The following is a 16,185-nucleotide window of genomic DNA, read 5'->3' as shown; positions in this document are numbered from 1 at the left end:
TTATTATAATCTCAACAAACATATTAATTTTTAAACTATATTTTTAAAGAGTTAATTACTTCATCGCCTTTCCAAGCAATGAGAGAACCAATAGTGTGTTGCAGTGTTAAAAATGTTACTCCTTGAGGAGAAAACCTTTTACATGTCATTTAACTAAAGAGTGTAGGAATACTCCTTGAAACCTATGAGTCTCCATACAAAGGAAAGGCAAGGTACCATTCTAATTTCCTCTCTAGCTATCAGAACTACCATTGTCTTTTTGAGGGGTGGGGAACCTGCAGCCTTGAGGTCACATGTGGCCTTCTAGGTCCTGGGGTACAGCCTTTTCACTGAGTCCAAGTTTTACAGAACAAATTCTTTTATTAAAGAGATCTGTTCTGTGAAGTTTGGATTCAGTCAGAGGGCCACATTTGAGAACCTAGAGGGCCACATATGATCACATATGACCACACCCCTGGAAGATTTCATGGAGTAATACAGGTTTAACTATAAGAACATTGTTCTCTCTGCTTATTATAGCCACTAGCATGGACATTCCAGCCTGTTCATCATAAAGAGCTATGAAAGAGACATTTTCCTCATACGATCGTAGTTTTTGAAGGGAGGGGAATAAACATTTGTAGAGCTCCTAAGCCCTTTTCACAATTATTTCATTTGATTTTTATAACAACTCTTTGAGGCAGGTGCTATTATCTCTGTTTGACAGTAGAGACAAATGGGGGTAAAATAAGTTGCCCAAGGTCTCAGAACTGATAAGTGACAGGCTAGATTTGAACTCCAGTCTTCCTGACCTCAGGCCCAGCATTCTAACCACCATGCCACCATTTGCCCCAAGCTAGAAGAGGCCTTAGAACTCCTTTCATATAAGCCAGTCATTTTATTTGCCCAAGGTCACACACAGTGAATCAGTAGCATAAAGTTATTCTTTTAGTAGAAAGCTGCCTCTGTTATTATTTGATAGTTCTTACCCACTAAGACACTACCATTCTCTTCAATTTGGATAGAGAACTGCACATCAGAAGATTTAGAACAAAAAGTGACTAGAAGACCATAGCATCTCACACCCTCATTTTATAAATAAGGCAAATGAGGCTTAGAAAGGCTGAGTGATAAAGAACAGAGCCTAGAATCAAACCCAGGTCTCTAGTGGTCAGCTCATTGTAGCTGAAAGATTTCCAAGTCAGAATAGCTGGATTCAAATCCTAAATGACATGCAAAAGTATTTTCTCCTCAAGGAATAACTGACAACATTGCACCACGATATCAATTTCCTTACTTGGCTTACTGATTGGAAAGCTTCTTCAGAGTAGGGACTATCATGTCCTAATTTTTGCCATCCTAGGTTTCAGCATGATTCTTGTCCCATAATAGATGTCTCTGTCTCTGCAAGTGGTTTTTAAAATATATTTTATTTGATGTCTTTTGGTTTAACATTGCCTAAATTTCACCCTGTATCTTTTCCCTTCTGCCTGCCAGAGATTTTTTTTTTTAAAAAGGTCTTTATTAAATGCTTCTTGTTTGATTCTAAAGGCTCTTACAGCCCTAATCTGTGATCCTCTGAGCCAAAAACCAGAATTTGTCCATATGCTACATTGCTGCTCAGAAACTGGCCTGTGAGCAGTGTTGGCACCTAAGTACCCAAAGAGACTAAGGACTGTTGAGTAAATTACAAAGAGCTAGATTTCAACTAAGTATTAGTGGGAAGGGGGAAAAAAAAAAAAACTTTCCTTGTAGTTAGGGTGATTCAACAGTGGAACTGACTTCCTTATGAAGTGATGAGAATTGTGGGCCTGGAAGTGTTCCACTAAGAAGCTGGATGCTCATTTCTGATGCTCATTGTTGAAGAAATTCCTCTACTGATTGGGAATTTGAACTACACAGCCTTTAATTTTCCTCCCAGTTCTTAGCTTCTGTGATTTCCTTCCGTTGTGTCTTCTTTTTATTTTTTTACCAAATACTTATCTAGTGGAGGAGGGAATTTTTTAATGTGAAAGTCTGTATACATATGTATACATACATGTATCTCTCCTTTACAAATGAGTATCTAGACCTTTTTTATCTCTGTGAAGGGGATAGAAAAAGATACAGAGTAAAATTTAGGCAATGTTAAAACAAAAGATGTTAATAAAATTTATTTTTAAAAATACAGACACAAAACATTTATTATGCCTACATACATATGTATAAATAAGAAAATTTCCCCCCCTCAAATAATTATAATTACTATAACTTTTCTCTCCCCATATGGTTGCAGGTACATGGAGGGACTGTTAGCCTATATGCAACGTACATGTCAATCTATTCCACCTACATGGAATCATTTTTTGTTAAAAACACCAACACCTATAGCTGCACCCAAACATTTGCTTTGCCACCTCTTGACTTCTCTCCCTCACTTTCCTTTACCCTATCCCACCCCCACTGCTATTTTTTCCTTGCCTTGAAACATCAGCCATCCTGCCAAGAGAGGCTTCTCAAAGTGGAAAGTACTTTGTCCTTGACAGGGCAGACAATTAGAGGATCAGCAAGAGGCAGCCAGCTTGTCACTAACTGAGGTGTGAAGCAAGGAGAGCTTGTCGGCGGTATTCTGCCTCCTGCCCGTCGCCTTTCTTTCTCCTTATTTTGTTTCCTCACTACCTCACCTGGGCTAAGCGTATTATAAAATATCTCCCTTCTTACCCTATTAAGAATTACTTGCCTGTAAGCCTTGAAAATCTTCTCTGGTTAAAATTATAATTGGAGGACCAAGAAAAGTGTCCTCCACCTTGGATAGTCAAGAAGTGGTTGGATCTCTTAACCCAAGTTACAGGCAGCACCTAACTCAACGGCCAAATGATGCTCATGGATGCAGTTGGAACCTATTAGTCATTTTCTTTGTCAATAAGAACAGGCAGGAACCAGCAAATAGTGGGTGGTAGAAAAATAAAATTTGGTGGAAAGTTTGAAGGAGGCCCACATTTAAAGACTATAAAAGAGGTAACATGTTATCTTGTGTGATAAAGGGAACAACAATGTCCCCCAAAAATACAGATGATCTCTAGAGAGGTCATTGGGAGAGGGAGGTGACCATATGGCAGAGACCGTCTGGTCTGAGTCCTACTTAGGTGAGGAAGCTTTATTCCCTTAAATAGTAATGTCAACCTGACACCTGGATAGTGAGGATGGCAAGGTAACAACTCTTTGAGTTAGTGCAAGAATTGTTATCCAGATTTTATGGAAGAGGGAATGAGGGAAGCAGAGAGGTCAAAGACCAACTCGAGATCACACACTAGTAAGAGTCACTCTGTGAATTGAAACTCAGGTCTCTTGTTTGCAAATCCAACATATTCCTAAAGAAAAGAAGGGGACTCTAGATGGAGCAGTGTTCCATAATGGTCCTCTGGGACTGTGCTAGTGAGATACTTCCCAGCATGGACCCTATGAACTTGGGGTTAGAGCCTAGAGAGGGCCTTGTGCTCTGCAAGCTTTTCATTTGTGTGCTGTTATTTTCACTTTCTGTTAGTTTCTCAAGAAAAAAAGTTCTTTTAAACTATAATGTTTGAACAGCAGTCAGTATTGACAGAATACCTCCTACTGGCTAAAGGCGGCAGCACCATCAGTTTGCTATTAGTCAAGTCAGGGAGACAGGAGACAGAAGCGAAGGTCTGACACAGAGTGTTTGGATGCCACCATAGGTGTTAGTGTTTTTAGGTAGAATCAATTCTGCTACAGATGAGAGGCTGACAGTTTTGATGCACCTGTAACTACATGAGCAGAGAATTTCAGGGAATGGTGTAACCCCACCTCCTCATTCCAAAGGCGAAATTTAAAGGAAAAAAAAATTCACAGAATTGGCACCTTTCAGTCAATGTAAGATCATTTCCCACTCCCAGTCTGTCTCTTCCAACTGAAGAAAAGGAAACATTTTAGGAAATTCCAATTAATTTTTCCCCAACTGTATCCAGATGAGTCATTATTTAGTAAATGGTGGAGGCGAGAATTGTGGAGATCATTTAGGTTTGACAGGAGTATATCATGAATATTTTCTTAAAGAAGGGAATCAGGCAGTGAAAGGCATGAGTATTAAACATATCAAACCCCACCCCACCCCCAAATTGATTGTATCTCAACTAATAGAAGTTCCTGAGCCAGAACTTGAAAACTTCTCAAGCTCCCTTTTTAAAGTTAAAATAGGAGTTCATTATGCAAGTACCGTGAATGTGATTGTATCCATCATGCCAATTCTTAAAATAGTCTTTCCAAATTTTTCTTGATGAAAAGAGATCTCTTATATATTGGTAGCAGATGTGATCCACAGTATTTATTGCAACATTAGACAAGCTTGATTTTTGTGTACCAAAAAAAGTGAATTAAAAATACACGTGTAGTGCCCTTTAAGTTCTTATTTAGAAAAAAAAAACATACAAAGTCTAAAAATTGCAAAAATAGCAACTATCCCATTAATTAGATGCCAAATGCCTTCTGTAATGGTACATGGCTTTTTATTTAACTTCTTAGAGTTTTACCATATAGACAGAAGGAATTCACAGAATCTCAGAAGAGAAAAGCATCTCAGAGAACATCGTTCCTGATCCACTCCTGAACAGGAATTCCTTTCATGCTGTTAATCAATGTGTCAGTCACTACTTTGACCCAAGTACTCTACGAGGTGCTTAGGATACAAAGAAAAAGAAAACATCCCTATGCTCAAGGGGCTTACATTCTTTAAGGAAAATTATATGTATTAATAGCAGCATAAATATAAACAAAATATATACATAGTGAACAAAAGGTAGTTTTGAGGGGAATTCATTAACAGCTGGAGAGAGGTAGGTCAAGTCAGTTCTCGGGCAAGAAGTGGTACTTGAGCTGGGCTTTGACGCAACATAGAGGCAGAAATGAGGAGGGAGTGCATTCCAGGAATCAGAGCCAGAATGGGCAAAGACACAGAGATAGAACTATGGTGGACCATACTATATCAGCAATAGTAAAAAGGCTACTTCGAATGGATTGTGGAATTCATTAAAGAGGAGTAATATGTGCTTAGTCTTGAGAGTTGGGCTGTAGCTGGGTCTTCAAACAGCTTTAAATATCAAGCAGAAGAATTTATATTTGATCCTAGAGGTAGTGGTCATACATGCAATGGAGTCATCAGACTGGAGGCTGTGTGGAGGATGGATTGGAGAAAAGAAAGACTTAGGCAAGTAGACCAGATAGAAAGCTCTTATGGTAATTTGGGTAAGAAGTGATCAAGTCCTGAAATTAAGTGATAGCTATGGGAGAAAAGGTGAGGAGAGAGAGATGAGATATGCTACGGAGGTTTGTTTTTTTTTAAAGGATACATTTTGGCAACTGACTAGGCAAGGAGAAATTACTGTGGGTTTAAGCTTGCTTACTAGGATCATAGTGGTACCATTGATAGCAATTAAGAAATTTTGAGGAGGGGAGATTTTTAGGGGGAGAATTCAATTCAATGAGAATTGCTTAAATAATAACAGCTGGGATAATAAGGGAATCAATAAAAGGTGCTTAGAGGAAGTGACCACTTGAGCAAAGCCCTGAGAACAAGGAATTCCAGAAGAGGAAAGTGACAAAGTAGGACAATTCAGGTATGAGACGACAGTATGCAAGGAGTGGTATACTGGTAGAAAATAGAATGTCATGGACACAGATCAGCTGATTGCCCAGTCTGACTGAATTATAGTGGGCTTGAGGAGGAGGAGGAATAATGTAAGATAAGTCTGGAAAGATAGGTTGGAGTCAGACTGTGAAGGGCTTTGAATGCCAAACTGAGGTGTATTTATCCTAGAGGCACTAGGGAGCCCCTGAATCTTCTTGGAACAGTGGTGTGACATAGTCAGACCTGCACTTTCAGAATATCAGTTTGGAATTTGTGTGAAGGATGGACTGAAGAGGGGAGAAATTGGATACAGAAAAGCCCATTAGGGGTCATCACAGTAGTCCAGGCAAGAATGTGAAGTAGAGTGGTGACAGTATAACCTGAGAGAAGGGGATTGATGTAAGAGATGTTATCGAGTTTTGGTTTTTTAAACAACAGTTATTATAGAAACAGCAATTATTTCTTTCCATTTTTAGTACCCTGAGATGTAGCTCATCTGGTCATCCTGACTTGAACTCACTGTAAATTTCATCCTTTCTTATTGTCGGTCCATTTATTTGCATGTCACCTCCCTATTAACTATTACTCTGTCCTTTATGTCCAAAGATCATTTCATCATATGATGAAAAAAATAGAAGTGGGGTAATTGAAGTAATTATAAATACAGCCACTTTCCTCATTTGTGGAAAAGAAAGTCTCTACAAATTTACACTTGTCTGGTACTCACTGGTAAGAGTTAAAGAGTTTTGCCTTCTCTCTACTATAATCATTCCATCTATTTCAAACAGCAGGTTCTATCCTCTTTCTGATATTCCTCTTTTCCCAGATCTAACTACAAAGGCAAATACTTTTATTCTCTTGAGCATTCATCATTACCCTTATCTTATTCTGAATTCTAGGGCTCTTGACAAGATTCTTATAGAAATGTGTCACTCCTATATTTATTCTACATACCTTCCTTCATTTCCATTTTATCACCATATCTTTAAAAAATATAAGTAGTTTGGTTGATGAGACCCCTTTATAACTACATCATTCTCTTCATATATAGTGATCTCTCCTCTCTCTTTGTCTTGCTTTCTCTTACTTTCTCTCTTTCTCTCTCTCCCTCTGTTTATCTCTCTCTGTCTCTCTCCTTCCTCACTGGAACTGTTTCTTTTTATGTTTTCAGAATGTCATTCTTTAGGTTTTTCTATCCATCTTTGCCTGATTCTTCCTATTGAATTTTAGACCTTGGGATCCTACTTTATTTCTCTGAAGTCTTTGAAATCTACTCTCCTAAAAATCTAAGCTGGATGTCAGACTCTACCTAAAATTTTCTCACCTCTATCACATATTCTAAAATAGACTAGTCACTTACTATCAAGATTGTCTTAACTTTTGATTTCTGCAACCAGTTCTTTCTTTCTTCGAGACCAGAATTAGTTCTAAGAAATCAGTTTCTCTCATTACAAGCTATCCTCTCAGGTAAGTCATCACTGGTCATATGCTGCTTGCTGCTTTTAACCATCTTGCTTTCTTTTCGTTGCTTCTTTGGTCACCCATAATTCTTCTTCTGATATTAAGGATATTGGTATGAGAGAGGTGTCTGGGTTGCTCAGTCTTTATTATGCCTTCTTCTAAGAAGTCTTATGAGAAGGTTCAGGATGACCTGGTAATTTTCTAAAGTTATACCTGTGGAAACATTGCACTGAGAAGTCTACCAGGATGTGACTTCCCACTTTCCTCCATCTTTATAGACCATAGAATGGAATGATTATAAGACTTGACCAATGGCTGAATATTAGATTGGAGACCATGATTTTTAATTTGTTGAAGTTTATATTTTTAATACATTTATTATGTAAATGTTTTTTTTTTTTTTTGTTTTAAAGCAATTGGGGTTAAGTAACTTGCTCGAGGTTACACGGCCAGTTATTTCTGGGTGTGGTGCTAAGTATCAGAGCCTGGATTTGATCTCAGGTCATCCTGACACTGGAGCCGGTGCTCTTACTTGCTGTGCTACCTGGTCGCTCCTGTAAATGTTGTTTTCTACAATAGACTGAAATCTCCTTGGGGGTAGCGACATCTTTTTTTGTCCCCAGTGCCTACCATAATGATTGGACTATAACAGATTCTTAAAAAATGTTTATTGATTTATTGATTTCTATACCTTTTGGGAAAATTTAGTTGCCATTAGCAAGTAAACAATTTATTAACTGCTCTGTTTTTGATAGAAGGATACAATATTGGTAGCTGTCCAGATTGGTGAAACCACCCCTCACTGTAATATAATACTTCTGTGATAGTTTCCAGGTAGTCTGTGGTATACTACCATTGCAGGGTATTTTCCATTACCCCCTCCTGTCAGTGTTCATCCAAATATTCTTCATCATGCTCCCTATTTTGATTTTTGCTTGTCTTCACTTTGTATTTATTAAGATACTCCTTTGTTCCCTCCCCTCTTTAGCTGTTTTCTTCCTTTAGATGTTAGGGCTTTCTAGAACCATTTGCATATTAACACTCCTAGTTTATCTTGTCTTAGTAAAGTCTGTAAAGTAGAATTTGTAGCCTTGAGTTTGTTTCTTTTGATATCATTTGCATTTTATACCTTTTGCATTTGTGGCCATGGGTTTTACTGAGAGCTCATTTCTAGGATTTTTGCTCCTGTGATGTCTTTTGCTTCATTCTTCTTCATTACTTTAGAGTATATGATTTCCTTTCTATGAGTACTCTCCATAATGATACAGAGAGCAGCTTAATCCACACTTAAGTAGATGGTTTTGTGTATTTTTCTGACCTCACCTGGTGGGCAAACCTCTGATAACGATCCTTTGGAAACTTAACTAGGCTGATCTTCAGATGATAAACATTCAGACCTTTATTCATCCTTACAAAGAGTCTTTTTCTGCTTGTTAAGACCTACTAGAACATCTGCTTCACTGGCCTCGAGTTAGAGAACCAAGCCATTGATATTTCAGAATTATCATCAGCTATCTGAGTAGAACTTCAGTGGCAAACTTGGTTCAAGCCCGATATATTTTCTTAACGAAAGGGGCATAGAGCAAGATTGTTGAGCAGCTCTTGATTCATGCTTATATTTGCATTTATTTAAAGCATTGTGTTGTTCAATCCTGTCTGACTCTTTGTGACTTTATTTGTTGTACTGGAATGGTTTGCCATTTGCTTCCCCAGCTCATTTTATGAAGAGAGAAACTGAGGCAACAGGATTAAATGACTTGCCCAGGGTCACACAACTGTGTGACTGGCTTTAAGCTCACAAAAATGAGTCTTCCTGACTCCAGGCCCAGCACACTATCCACTATAATACATAGCTGCCCATATAAATGGATACAGTATATAACAGAAAACAATCTACTAATCTTGGGAACTTGAGGAATTTTGAAGGCTTGTTGAATATATTTATATGGTATATGGATATGACTGGATGCAAACATTAAATTTACCGTGTCACAAAAAATTCTCATTTGCACATTTCCTTTATAACAACACTCAATATTTTCAATTTAACAAGCATGTATTGAGCAGTTACTGTATGAAAATCATTACTATCAAGTCATTCTCAGTTCTCCTCATAACCCTCATTCAAGAATTCAGAAAATCAGATTCAGTATTGCTTGAACTCTCACATGAAAGTTTGTCCTATGGAAAGCCAATTTAATATGTCTATAATCCTCTTAGACTCTCACGTTTTAGAGTTCAATAACACATAACCTTAAAATAAAGGAATAGATTAAACATTAAACTATAGACACAAGTATGGTTGCACAACCTTTTAAATGACAGTTCTGTAGTCAGAACTGATAAAAACATATTTATATTGTAAATTTACTGTTTATGACTTGTGTTTTGAAATGGGTGAATAGTGGTTGGGGAGAGTGATTACAATAATGTTTCAAATTTTCTATCCCCTCCAGTCTCACATTTTTCTGACTAGTTTGGAAAGTCCATGAAGATTTTCTTGATCTTCAGGTAACATTCTAGGCAGTGAGTTTTGCCTGAGTAAAGGCTATTAAGATAGAAAGGTAGGAAAACTGGTTTGCAAAATTAAGGGCCAGGAAGACTTAGGTTTTTAGTCACTTCAGTCACATTTAGTTCGAAATCTTAGTGACCAACATACGTGATGTGTATCAAACTGGCCTTTACTCTGTTTCTAACATGGCATTGCATATTTTAAATTCGTGTCTTTAAATTGATAAACTTCCCATTGACCCCTCCTAATTCCTTGAATGTACTCCAACATTACTTCTGCAACTTGGAGTCTCACTCTACTTCTCAGATACATCTCTCGCACAAAACCTTTCTTGATCTTTCTAATTGTTAGTGACCTCCATTTAAAACTATCTTCTGTACATAGAAATATATTAAGCAACTGGTTGGCACATTGTATAAGAATGTTGAACCCGGAGTCAGGAAAATCTAAGTTTGAATCCTGACTCAAACTATGTGACCCTGGGCTAGTCACTTAACTTTTCTGAGTTTCAGTAATCTCATCTCTAAAATGGGGATAATTATAGCATCTATCTCACAGACTTGTGAGAAGCAAAGCAGATAATACATGCAAAGCATTTTTAAGCCTAAAGGAATTATGTAAGTGCTAGTTATTTTAATAATTATTTCATACTTATTAACTTTATGCTGCATGTGTTTTTATATATACTTGTTTCCCTTGCTAGAATGTAACCTCAATGTGAGTAGCTTCATTCTAGGTACTATTATATTGCTGATATCCACATATACAGTGCCTGGTACTGTACATGTCAGTTGATTCGCATAGATGAAGTTGGACCTTCCCCCTAGATTTAATTGGTAATGAGAATAACATAATTTTGCTTGAGAGTTATTTGCACAAATAACTTATGCCCATGTGGTTATAATTATATAAAAACATTACCCCCTAACTCTGCTTTTTTAAACTTGAGCTTTTTTTTTTTTTAAATCAACTCAAAGGAAAGTATTTTTTGAGCTTTTACAATAGCTATAAAATACCAACATAAGAACAATCCTCCCCAAAGGACTGTAAAGGTGACTGAATAAAAAAGTATACTCATAATTGTATATGTCTTTTCCGAGGAAATGTTACATAAAGTGGCAGTAGTTAAATTGAAGTTTTAAAGTAGAAAAGTTAAATTCTAGAAATGGAGGTATAAGGTATCTCATTGAAAAGAATGTGCTTGCTTTGGCCACCAAGGTTTTTAGCAATAAGCAGATTCTTTAGTGCCCTTTGACAAGATATCCATATAGCTGAGGATGTTTGCTTCCCCTGTCCACCCCAGAATCAAAGAATTTCATAATGGGAAGACAACTTAAAAAGAATCTATTCCACTCCCTTTATTTTATAGTTAGGGAAACTGTTTTTCAATGACATCAAGCTTGATGACAAAGCTGGGTCAGGAAATCAGGTTTCCTAATTATCAGGTCATTGCTCTACAGTTTTTATACCAACCAGCCAGTAGACACATATTAAGCACCTACTGTCCACCCGTGCTAAGTGCTGGGGTTACAGAAAAGAAGGCAAAAGACAGTCCTTCCTCTCAAAGAGGATAGTCTCATGGACTATACAGTGTACAAGCAACTATGTACAAACAAATAGTAAACAAGATAAATAGGAAATAATCAACAGAGAAAAGGTGCTAGAATTAAGAGGGATTGGAAAGGGTTTCTTGTAGATGATCAGATTTTAGATGGAACTTGAAGGAAAGCAGGGAATCCAGGAGGTGGAAATGAGTAGGGAGCGCACTCCAGGCTTGGGGGACAGCCAGAGAAAGTGCCCTGAGCTGAGAGATGGAATGTCTTGTTTGAGGAACAGCAAAGGGAGTCAGTGTACGTGCAGGGGATATAAAATGGGAGAAGTCTAGAAAGGTGTGTTGGGGATGGGGGTGGTTTACTGGAAGATGATTTTATATTTAATCCTGGAAGTGATGGGGAGTGACTGGAGTTTATTAAAACTTGGGGAGGAGAGAGAGTCACTTTGGTAGCTGAGTGGAGGACAGACTGGAGTAGAAAGAGATTTGTGGCAGGTATACCAACCTATAGACTATTGCAATAGTCCAGGTGTAAGAAAATAAAGGACCTGCACTGCTGTAACGGGCACTATCAGAGGAGAGAAGGTGGGTGGGGTACTTGGGAGATGTTGCTGAAGTGAAATCTTCAGGTCTTGGCTACAGACTGGATATAGAGATGGGGTGGGAGTAAGGAGTTGAGAGAATAAGGGCTATTATGCACAGCTTTGTAAAGGCCTCTTCAAGAATGATAAATCTGATTAATCAGGCCATCACAAGGTGCTTATGCAAGATGTTACGTGACTTTCAAAGAGTTGATGTGATCTTCCAAGACTAGCAAAGAGAGGGTGCTTCCAAACCAATCACTGGGTTACAGAAACAGGGTTGATAACTCTTAGCCCCAGTGAAAAGAGTGATAGCTTTATTCCAACTTATTTAAACAGCTGTTTTGCATGCTTGATTCTCATGTGTTTTTATCATTACATTCAACCTTCAATTTTCAGGGCCAGTGGGGAAATAGAATATATTTATGTATGTTAAATATCTAAAGGTATAATTGTAGACAATAACTTATGTTTTGTCCTCTGTTAAAACCAATTGTTGGAATAGAAAACAATTAGCAAAATGACCAGGTCTGAATTTCATGTTCTTTCCCTTCCCCATCCATGTTGCAGGGGAGGTGCTAACAAGCAGTAAAATCGCTTGAAAGCTGACAAGAGAAGCAGCAAGAAGCGTTGGATAGTATCTCAGTAATAAACCACTAAATAACTGCATTGGGAATAGAGGGATTTTAAAAGGTTTTCTCCTATAGTCATGGCCCACAACTGATACAAGCTTTGTCAAGTTGGGAATGTCCTATGCAGAGAATGTTTACTCCTGGATTTTACTTGTTTCTGTGGAAGAGAGAAGTTTGTGCTTCATGTTGACCTGAGGAAAAATTCATTTCCACTTACTAACTTGATTCCTTTCTATGTCCTCCTCCTTTTTTTTTCCAGCACAAATGGACCCCCGAGGCCTATCTCCCAGACAAATTAAAAGCGACAGTGATGATGATGACCTGCCAAATGTGACCTTAGATAGCGTTAATGAAACTGGATCTACAGCCCTTTCCATAGCCAGAGCAGTACAAGAGTAAGTATCACATTCTCAGGATGAAGTAAGAATTGTCAAGATATTCAGTGGAGAATGGAAACCACAGTCATCAGCTGGTACGCAGAGAGGTTGCTTTGGCTTGAGGGTGGCTCATGTGCCTACACCTACCTCTCCATTCGGGAGACAATTAAGAAAAAGAAAAGATGAGTTTGTTTGTTTCAGTGGTAGTAAATATATGTCAGAAAAATAATTTCCTAAGGAATGTAATTTATACATATTTTTTACAGTATCTCCCATTCCCTTGTCTTAAGCTCTAAGACAATTTATCTTACAAAGTTTTCTGAATGTTATCAATATCCTTTCAGTCTGTTTGTTTTAAGAGCTATCTCCAGTATAGTAAGTTGGAATTTTGTTGTGAAGATGAAATTACACGAGAAAGCACTTTGAAAATTAAAAAGTAGGCTGTAAATGAAAGTGATTTTCATTTTCTTTTTCTAAGCTCTAAGTCGCCTTAGGCTAAGATTCTTCATAACCTTTTATTAGTATTGACTGCATATATCTCGAATTTAATCCTTTGACAAGCAGTGTGCATATATGTTTGAATTATTCTGAATCAAATAGCTTTGTAAAATTGTCTTCCATGGGACAGTAGATAGCCTTCGTAATTAGAGAACCTGATTAATCAAATAACCAGACACATATAATTTGTAGGTTTACAAATTTGTACTGTTACTACTTCTAGTTACCTCTGCATGGCCCTTGAGTTTTTGTTTATTCCATAGTCAATGTGACATGTGAGCAGAAAAGCTAATCGGTTCTTAGACTTCATTAAAAGAAGAATTCTATCCAGAGCAAGCATGGTGATCATATTTTTGCATTCTGCCTGGTCAGGCCACACGTGTACTATCTTGCCAATCCTGTATGCTGCATGTTAGAAGAGACAGAAGCAAAGTGGAGCTTTTGCAGGGGATGGTGAACAGGATGCTGAGAAGACTAGGGAATGTACCATACTAAAACCAGTTGGGCATCTCTACCAAAAATTTTATTATTTATTTATTTTTAGAATTAATTTAAAAAAATTTTTTTGAATTCCAAATTGTCTCCCTCCTTACTATCTCTCTGCCACCCTTTGAGAAGGCAAGAAAATTGATGCTGATTATACGTGTGAAATCATACAAAACATTTCCATATTTACCGTGTCGCCAAAAAAAGAGCAAGAACAATAAAGAAATTTTAAGAAGGCATGCTTCACTCTTCATTTAGACTCCATCAATTCTTTGTCTGGAGGTATGATAGGATTTTTCATATTAAGCCTTTGAAATAGGCATGGATCATTGTATTGATCAGAATGGTTAAGCATTCACAGTTCTTCATACAGTATTGCTGTTATTGTGTACATTATTTCCCTGGTTCTGCTCACTTCACTTTGTATCAGTTCATATAAATCCAGGTTTTTCTGTAAGCATCCTGCTCTTTTTTTTATAGAGCAATAATATTCTATCACAATCGTAAACCACACCTTATTCAAATGTTCCCCAATTGATGGGCATCCCTTCAATTTCCAATTCTTTGCCACCTCTAAAAAATCTGCTATAAATATTTCTGTACATATAGGTCCTTTTCCTTTTTCTTTGATCTCTTTGTGATACAGCCCTAGTAGTGATAATAGTATTGCTGCATCATAGAGTATGCAGTTTAATAGCCATTTGGTCATAGTTCCAAATTGCTCTCCAGAATGGTTGGGTCAGTCCACAGTTCTACCACTAGTCCATTAGTGTCCCAGTTTTCCCACATCCCCTCCAACATTTGTCATTTTCCATTTCTGTCACATTAGCCAATCTGATAAGTGTGAGGTGGTGCCTCAGAGCTGTTTTAATTTGCATTTCTCTCATCAATAGTGATTTCTAGCATTTTTTCTTATGACTATAGGTAGCTTTGATTTCTTTTTCTGAAAACTGCCTGTTTATATCCTGTGATCATTTATCAATTGAAGAATGATTCATTTTCTTATAAATTTGACTCTGTTCTATATATTTGAGAAATGAAGCATTTATCAAAGACACTTGCTGTAAAAACATTTCCCCCAGTTTCCTGCTTTCCTTTTAATCTTGGCTGCATTGTCTTTGTTAGTGTAAATCCTTATTAATTTAATATAATCAGAATTATCTATTTTACTTCCCATTATCCTTTATCTCTTATCTGGTCATAAATTCTTCCCTTAGCCATAGGCAAAAATTTAATATGCTTCTCTAATTTGTTTGTGATATCATCCTTTATATCTAAATCATGCACCCATTTTGACTTTATCTTGGTATATGGTGTGAGATTTTGGTCTATACCTACTTTCTGCCAAACTGCTTTCCAGTTTTCCCAGCAACTTTCGTCAAATATTGAAGAATTGGGTCTTTCTAGAAAGGCTTTAGGACACACTGATTAAAATAATAGTACTTAAGGGACTATAACGTGGAAGATGAATTAGGATTCCTCAGCTCGGGCACAGAGAGAGCTAGGAACAATGAATGGAAAACTACCTGCCAATTAAAGTTGTACAGAAATGGAGTAGGTGGTTCAGAAAGTAAGGTCTGGGTGATAGTGTAATTATGGTAAATAGTACAAACCATACACATACTTCCTTTATGAAGTGACCTTGTAGCATAGTGGATAAGGAGTTGGCCTAAGAGTTAGATACAAGGACAGCCTGGGCAGGTCAACTTAACTTCGAAATGTTCTAAGCAACTCTCTAAAACTAAATTGTAGAAAAGGTATTGATATGCACTGGTAGATGTTTTCTCACTAGGCATACCAATACCAAGGAAATCACATCTCTGATTTAAAAAAAAAAAAAGAAAAAAAGCCAGTATGATTCAGGGGTAAGAAACCTACCCAGAGAGTACAGTCTCCTGGGTTCTAATCCTTTCTCTACATTGTGACTTTAGGCAAGTCACATTTCCTGTCTTCTATATCTTTTTTTTATCTATAAAATTAGGGGGCTATACTAGAAGACCCAAATATTCCTCTGACTCTAAAACTGGGAATTCTCTGAATTTTGTGGCTATGATTACCAAAATCTGAATTGTCAAAGTGATCCCTCAACCTCACCTTTTGTTTTCAGTTTGTAGAGTACAATGTGTTGAGTTCCTCTCAGAGCAATTTCTTGTGAAAATCAGACGCAGACTGCTCACTATAAAGTAGTACATCGAAGAATGAAAGGATTGGTTAGTCTCCAAATGTGAGTTATTATTTGCAAGGCACCATGTTAGTAAATACCTGGGAAAAAAAATGAATGGGGAAATTGCCAGACTGGTCTTTATCTGTATTCCCACATATGACTTCTTTCCATTACTATAATATGGTTTCACTACAACAAAAATTGTGTGTGTACCTGTTTGTGCCTTGGGAAATGCCTGATTCATTATTCATAGAACTGTTTTCATTAAGCCATTAGGAAAGTGTACACCAGTCTGTCACCTGGGAAGCCCTACAGCTAGAGGC

General features: G+C 37.3%; 1 protein-coding gene across 4 annotated transcripts in view; it reads left to right on the top strand.

Moving 5' to 3' along the window:
• The window catches only part of KLF12 (KLF transcription factor 12), a 582,818-nt gene that overhangs the window by 432,631 nt on the left and 134,002 nt on the right, over positions 1-16,185 (top strand). For all 4 annotated transcript variants that reach the window (XM_069066794.1, XM_069066796.1, XM_069066793.1 and 1 more), the window contains one exon: positions 12,597-12,732. In XM_069066794.1, coding sequence (XP_068922895.1) covers positions 12,597-12,732 — 136 coding nt within the window. The remainder of the gene's footprint in view (positions 1-12,596; positions 12,733-16,185) is intronic.

This window comes from Petaurus breviceps, unplaced genomic scaffold (genome assembly GCF_028583685.1).
Source record: "Petaurus breviceps papuanus isolate PSGF00001 unplaced genomic scaffold, PetGlider_PUasm1.0 90730, whole genome shotgun sequence".
NCBI classification, from domain to species: Eukaryota; Metazoa; Chordata; class Mammalia; order Diprotodontia; family Petauridae; genus Petaurus; species Petaurus breviceps.
Note: the sequence above shows the minus strand (reverse complement) of the source record. Positions and strands in the feature narration are given on the sequence as shown.